The following is a 7,923-nucleotide window of genomic DNA, read 5'->3' as shown; positions in this document are numbered from 1 at the left end:
TTTTTTTTTTTTTTTTTTTTTTTTTTTTTGGTAACAGTGAAAAATAACATGTTTATTAATAGGGGAATAGTTAAATAAATGTGGTGCATTCGTATTTTAGACTCCTCCTCTCATACAGTTAACCACTAGAGGGCCACCCACTGTTTGAACAGACTATGGACTCCTTTGATCTGAATAAATGGTATTGGGAACCACTGGAGCTTCTTTACTGAGGGGCTCATGAACTGTGATGATTTGCCAGAGTTCTGAGTAACAAGAAGGTGACTATTAGGTGACTATATTAGAAGGTATCTAAGGTTTTAAAATCATGCATTCCTAGAGATAAGGAGCATTGCTTAGATAATGGAAATCTAATGGGCTCTTCTCCTGGAGGACCCTGTTTCCATTGATGGCAACCTTCCTCTGAAGGCCCTTTGGTGACTGACAAGAAAGGCAAGCTGGAAGACCCATTTGATCTTCCATATGAATGTTTGAGTTCTGTTTAGTGCTAGGGCAGTACATTTCAAAGTGTGGGCCCTGGACCAGCAGTCTCAGGATCACATGGAAACATGTTAGAAATGCAGATTATTAGGCCCCACTTCAGACCTACTAGTCGGGAACTCTGGGGCATCAAGCCCAGGAATCTGTGTTTTAGCAGCTCTCCAGATAATTCTTATGCATGCCAAGTTTTGAGAAGCACTGTCTAAAGGTCCTTGTTGCTGCCTCTGTCTTTTGGTCTTACCTTTTGTGGAAGGAACAAGCTCCTGGACCCTGCCCTGCCATATATCTTTATGTAGAAGAGGTTTGCACTGTCTAAAGGTCCTTGTTGCTGCCTCTGTCTTTTGGTCTTACCTTTTGTGGAAGGAACCAGCTCCTGGACCCTGCCCTGCCATATATCTTTATGTAGAAGAGGCTCAGGGATTCTCATTTGGGTTTGTTGGAACAAAATGGAATGACCTCCATGTCTAAGACTATTCCTAATAACCCATACCTTATGATTGCTTAATATATACTAATTCAGATTATGATGGCTATGATTAGAACCAAAATGAAATTTGGATGAAATGGAAAAAGGTGGTGTAAAAAACACAGATACAAATAATGCTCCAAGTCTAGCAAACAGCATTAAAAAGGACAAAGAGAGCTCAGAGTAACACATGAGGAGCATTGATGTGTTAAAAAAAAAAAAAAAAAAAAGCCTCATGACTATGTCTTTGACATGAGGAAAAAAAGCAACTCAACTGAAAGGTTTAATTTGTAACAGAAGTCTCAAATGGCTGGATAGCCACTGCTATGAGCAAGAGCTGTGTTTCTAAATATGGCCATGCTTTGCATATGTGTATAAATAGCTTAGACAAGGAGCCCTAATTTCCAGTGACACAGTTAGGAGGGGACCTAACTGTGACCTGTCATGTAGCCAAGGACTTGATTCTTCATCTGCCAAGCAGCACTGTAATAAACAAAACCAAAATACCAATTCTCTTTATCATGGAATTTTAAATTTATATTTAGCAAGTTATGGAATTTTAATTATTTCGATTCAGGGGTTAAAGACCTAATTAATAGGTTTTGAATCTGTACTCATAGAGGACCATTTAGAAACTAACATTTAAATTCTAATCATATCTAAGCTTATTTAATTTGATTTCTTACTGTGTGTTTGAAATTGCAGAAGTCAAGGCATGTTTTTAACAAAACCAAACTGTCAAGGGTCTTTCCCTGAAGGGAACAACACTTCCTTTGCCCCTCTTTTAAAGTAAAGTATTATTTTCAATCACGCTTTGTAGTTAGTATTTTCTGGAACATGGTTTAACATTCCCATCTCTGCCACCTTTAGCTAACTGTAAGAGCATCAGCTGTATCCTTTGGCTCCTAAGCCAAGAAGGATCTCTACAGGTGGTCTAGTTTATCCCATTTCTTCTAGCTATGTTCACCCTAAAAACATTCTAGAATGCAAAGACTCTGTTGTGATTTTAAAGACCTCTAGGGAAGAATACTACTACTAATAATAAAAATAATAACCAACATTTATTGAACATTTACCAACACCAGGCCCTGTGCTGAGCTCTTTGTATGCATCATTTCATATAATACTAAAAACAACCCTGTGAGGTAGGTACTATTATTATCTCCATCTTATAGATGAGGAAATAAGCTTTAGAGGGTTAAGTCATTTACCCAAGGCTATGGAAAGGGGATTCTTCAGGATTTGGGGGCAATAATTCCTGTATTTAGCAATTCTCACATACTATTCATTAATCCATTCATGCAATCTACCAGTGCCAGACCGTTTTTGAAGCCCTGGGAATTCAAAGGTGAATAGAATTTCCTTACCCTTTAGAACCTTACGGTTTATAGGAAGAGCCAGACATTTAGCAATGTGATTAATTCTATAACTGGAATAGTATAGGAGAGCAGTGAAGAACATGGGTTAGAGCCCTGCTCTACCACTCAAGCTCCATGGATTTGATTTTCTGACTTCTTCGTCAATTTGGGAACTCTTTAGATCCTCTTCAAATTATCTCCAAATCTCTGTATCACTGTTGGAGCCCAAACTATTTCATTAGGGGTTTGAGCCAATGGTTCCTACATATCATATTCCTGTATATCCATGCAGATTGTTTTTCCCTTTTTTGCTAATGTTGTTTCATTTTCCCTTCTTGGTTCGATCTTGTTGGCGTGCCAGAAGTGCTAGAAAATGCACTTCAGCTCTGCTTTGCTGTAGCCATTTGTACATTTGGTTCTTTTTCTCCCCCCAGCCATATTACCAATTCAAACCCATATTAAGAAACTTCCAGTGGTAACACTTAGGTAAACCCTAGTGGATGACAGTGATGAATGAGACACAGTTCCCAACTTCAAGTGGAGAAAATAAGCTATGTATAAAAATGTAAGGCATGTCAAAAAGGGAGGGCATTCATCTTAAGCTTTATTCTCTTTGTTTTATATCACTTTGCTCATATCATTTTGAATTTAAAATTTATTTCTGTTGCCCAGACATATTCTCCTGCCAGTTTTACAGCCCTGCATTATTTGTCATCATGCAGTCATAGACAAAAATGGAGCCTAGGATTTATTTGTTCAGAAAACCACTCTGATTCATACGCTGCTGGGCTGGGTGGGAAGAATGATTACAATTGTGGGGTAGAAGGAGCTTTTCAAAGCACACCCACCATGCTTCCCTAGGGATTTGGACCTGCTGCCCAGTCCTTCACTGCTATTTGAGATAATTAGTAGGAGAGATACCGTGACTGATGGGGCTATGTCCTCTCCCTCATGTGGGTGGGGAGAAAAAGGCTGAAAATCCACACTTATGGCCAACTGGGCACATACCTAACCACTACTGGATCTAAATCACTCTTTTCCAGCCACTGTGCTGTCATGGAGTATCCAGGTGTGTCAAGGTATGGCTTACCCACACCATTGTCACAGCATTTACAGCATTTATAGGATGTACAGTGCCTGTGTCTGATATGCAGCCTGAAGTCCAAGTCCCATAAGTTACACATACAAATAAACAGCAAAGTGAATAACTAAAGAGGGTCACTGATTAGATGAAGACCTCCTAGGTAAACAAAAGTCATGCCACGTTTCAACAAGTAATAATGATAACACAAACTATTTTCGAGCCCCTAAAGCTGCTTATTAGATCTGGCCAAAAAGTCAAAGCACATTTAAATGTACAAATATTATCTTTTATATTCCCAGAGAAAACCACACCCACCCCCTTATTTGATGTTGATTTGGAGTTGATTTTGAATTGAAACCTTCATATTCTATACCATGTTCTGTCAAAGGTATTCAGGAAAGATCATGGGTGTTTTGAAAATTGGGTTTATATAGCCCATTGAAATAAAGGCATGCATTCCTTACAAGAAAGGGCATATTTGATTTCACTCAGTGTCTTAGTTTCTTCCTAAGGATTTGGTATTTCAGGGAATAAAAAATAGCATAGAAGAGTTCCTAAACCTCAACTCCAACCATATCATCAGAGCAGTTTTTCCTCAACATGCTGAAAATGCTATATAGAACAGAAACAGAGGTCACTGGCAACAATGGTCTAAATTTGTATCACTTACAGAACTATGTTAAAACAACTACATCTTAGTCCTCTGGATTTAGCTTTCCTTTCTTCCTTTGTGAGAATATCATTTAATGAGGAATTTCCTCTTATTTTACAGACTATACTTCTCAATGCAAGCTCGTGGAGAGACTGATAGAGAAAAGTTGCTGTTAATGTATCAGACAAATGATCAAATAATAAATGGACTTTTCCCTCTGAACAAGGATCTGGCATTAGAAATGGCAGCTCTTTTAGCTCAGGTAACTTCCATGTTATGTGGAGTAACATATTGAAATAATAAGATACTAATTTCTGCACTGAATTAAATGAGTAAAACAATATACCTTCAGTAATTCTTTAAATTCATTTTGCTATGATTAACACCTTAAAAAGTACAGGCATTATAATTACAGTTTGACTCTGAATAGCTGATTATTGCAATGGTTTAGAATGAGACAGTATTCCATGATACCATATTATCTTTAGTTATAGACAATAGTGGCATAGTGGCCTTTAGCAAATACTACTAGATGATGATAGTAGCCTAGGGAGGTTAACATAGAAAGGGAACTGAAATGTTTAAATTATAGATTATTTTTCAAAATTAGAATTCAAGGGCCGGCCCGGTGGCGCACTGCTACAGTGCACCGCCTGGGAGCGCAGCGGCGCTCCCGCCTAGGGTTCGGATCCCACATACAGACCGGTTCCCGCTCACTGGCTGAGCAAGGTGTGGGCGCAGCACCGAGGGTTGCGATCCCGTTGCCGGTCCCGGTCCGGTATGGGCGTGACACTGAGGGTTGCGATCCGTTGCCAGACACGAAAAAAGACAAAAAAAAAAAAACGAAAAAAAAAAATTAGAATTCAAGTGAAATTTAGATTTAATAACAGTTCTTAAGAGCATGCCTGGGGTCTTAGGCACAGAGCCATGGGCAGTACTCCCCACCCAAAAGCGGGTAAGAGGGCACACCAAAAACACCACTTCCATGCAGGTGGCCCACCATAGCCACTACCACAGCCACAGCTTCCAAAAAAGAGGTTCAGCACCACAGCAGCAACCATAGCCACCATGCAGGCAGCCCCGGCCCACCAGACACTCGATTGCATTGACATAAGGAGTCAATGACACCAGTAGAGACCAGAAAAAGAAGAGGACATCTCTCTCCTCAAAGCCTACTCCAGAGTAATAGAGGAAGCAACTGCTCTACCAGATGACCAGCCATCAACATTTAATACTAGAAATATGAAAACCCAAGGAAATATGACACCATCAAAAGAATACAGCACTTCTCAAATACAAGAACCTATAGATCAGGAAACCTTGAAATGACTGAGAAGGAATTCCATGCAACAATCTTAAGGAAACTCACCGAGATATGGGAAGACTCAGACAACATAATGAAATGAGAAAAAAAATCCAGGATATTAAAGAAGAAATTTACAAAGAAATTAATACCTTAAGAAAGTATGTAGCAGAATTCATGGAACTGAAAGATTCACTCAGCAAAAAAACAAACAAACAAACAAAAAAAAAAAAACCAACAAACTGATAGCTTAAGCAGCAAGCTAGAACAAGAAGAATTTCTGATCTTGAACATAGTCTTTTCAAAATAACCCAAGCACACAAGAAAAGGAAAAAAGAATTTTAAAAAATGAAGAAAATCTAAGAGAGCTAGCAGACAACCTTAAATGCACAAACATTCAAATCTAAGTGTTCCAGAAGGGGCAGAGAAAGGAAATGGCATGGAAACCTACTCAATGAAATAACAACAGGAAACTTCCCTGGTATAAGGAGAGACTCAGACCTTCAGATCGAGGAGTCTTAAAAATCCCCAAACAGCTTCAACCCAAAAAGATCCTCTCCAAGACACATTATAGTCACACAAGCAAAGCTCAAAGACAAAGAGAAAATCTTAAAAGAAGCAAGAGAAAAGCATCACCTATAAAGGAGCCCCTATCAGACTAACAGCAGACTTCTCAACAGAATCTCTACTGGCTGGAAGAAAATGGGATATATTCATAATCCTAAAAGAAAAAACTGCCAGCCAAGAATACTATATCCAGCAAGGCTATTCTTTAGAAATGAGGGGGAAATAGTGTATTTTCCAGACAAACAAAAACTGAAGGAGTTCCCCACCACACGACCAGCCCTATGAGAAATCCTCAAGGAAGTCCTGCATCTGGAATCCAAAAAATGATAATCACTACCACAAATACACAAAAAAGAACAAAACCCACTAGTAAAACAAAAATGCAAATGAGAAAGAGAAAGAAACTAAATCTTACCACCACAAAAAGCCATAGTGACAATGTAATAATGCCCCTACTTTATTTCAAGCTTTTGATAATTTTGTTCTTGGTCGGTCTAGATAAAGGTTTGCAAATTTTGTTGAACTTTTTAAAGAATCAGCATTTGGTTTTGTTGATTTGAGAACAGAGATATAGTTTTTTAATTCCTTCTTTCATATATTTCCATTGTAATCTTCATTATTTCCTACTTATATTTGCTTTTGGTTTAGTTTGCTCTTCTTTTTCTATTTTCATAAGGTAAAAGTTTACATTATGGATTTGAGATTTTTCTTATTTTTAATGTAGGTGTTTACAAGTATAAATTTTTTTCTAAGCACTGCATGAGCCCTGCATCCTATAAATTTTGTTATGTTGTGCTGTGATCTTTATCTCAAAGTACTCTCTAATTTCCCTGTGATTTTTCTTTTTACCCATTGTTTATTTAGGAAAGTGTTGTTTAATTTCTACACATTTGTGAGTTTTCTAAATTTCTTTTTGTTATTGTGTTCAAAGAACATATTTTCTATTATCTTCAGCTTCTTTAAAAAAAACAAGGAAAAATTTAAACAAACAAAAAAAGTTTATGGAAAGATTTCTATTTTTCCATGAACTTTCTGAAGTGCCCTTGTGTTTGTATTTTGTTTTATTGATTTTTTATGTAATATATGTTTTTAAACTTGGGTATTTAATTTCTGTTCTTGATTTCTTTTTTTTTTTTTTGTCCTTTTAGTGACCGGCCGCACCACGCTCAGCCAGTGAGTGCATCATGCCGGCCATTCCTATACAGGATCCGAACCTGCAGCAGGAGCGCCGCTGCGCTCCCAGCGCCGCACTCTCCTGAGTGCACCACGGGCTCGGCCCTGTTCTTGATTTCTTTTTAAGTGGACTTGTTGATTTCTTAGGATTTGCCTTTGAAAAGTTTATTAATCTTCCTCTGTTGAAATTAATTTGATATTTGCAAGCTCTTGGAAGACTTTAGAGAGCTATTTCAAATAATTGAAGAAATTATAAAATGAAATATGTAAATTTTAATAAGTTCTGCATCTCCAGTTTTTGTGAAAATTTGAAGCCCTGCTTTCTACAGAGTATTTCGTATTCATCTCTTATGCAGTTTATGTATTTGTTATTTGAACAAATAAATGTGTATATCCTTAAAAATAATAATAACAGTTTTTATGTGTATTAGTCCACTTATGTTGCTTATAACAAAATATGTGGAACTGGGTAATTTATAAAGAAAATGAAATTTATTGCTTACAGTTTCTAGGCCTGGAAAGTCCAAAGTCCATCTGGTAGTGGTGACAGCGACCCAGGAGTCTCACACTGCAAGATGGTGGAAGCCGATAGAGCAGGAGAGAGACAGACAGACAGACTCTCTTCTTCTTTTAAAGCCCTCAGAACCACACCTCTGACCACCATTTTTAATCCATTCACTACTGCCTGGTCCTGCAATCCAATCACCTCTTCAAGGCTACACCTTTCAATTACATTAATAGGATTTTCCACCTTCTTTTTTTTTTTTTCCTTTTTGTCTTTTTTCGTGACCGGCAACGGATCGCAACCCTCAGTGTCGCACCTGTACCGGACCAGGACCG

The 7,923-nt window shown here is 37.9% G+C and overlaps 1 protein-coding gene across 2 annotated transcripts in view; it reads left to right on the top strand.

Annotated features, from left to right (window-relative positions):
• The window catches only part of PLEKHH2 (pleckstrin homology domain containing, family H (with MyTH4 domain) member 2), a 53,201-nt gene that overhangs the window by 34,581 nt on the left and 10,697 nt on the right, over positions 1-7,923 (top strand). For both annotated transcript variants that reach the window (XM_008590695.1, XM_008590694.1), the window contains exon 16: positions 4,161-4,302. In XM_008590695.1, coding sequence (XP_008588917.1) covers positions 4,161-4,302 — 142 coding nt within the window. The remainder of the gene's footprint in view (positions 1-4,160; positions 4,303-7,923) is intronic.

Source organism: Galeopterus variegatus, unplaced genomic scaffold (genome assembly GCF_000696425.1).
Source record: "Galeopterus variegatus unplaced genomic scaffold, G_variegatus-3.0.2 Scaffold6293, whole genome shotgun sequence".
Lineage (NCBI taxonomy): Eukaryota > Metazoa > Chordata > Mammalia > Dermoptera > Cynocephalidae > Galeopterus > Galeopterus variegatus.
Note: the sequence above shows the minus strand (reverse complement) of the source record. Positions and strands in the feature narration are given on the sequence as shown.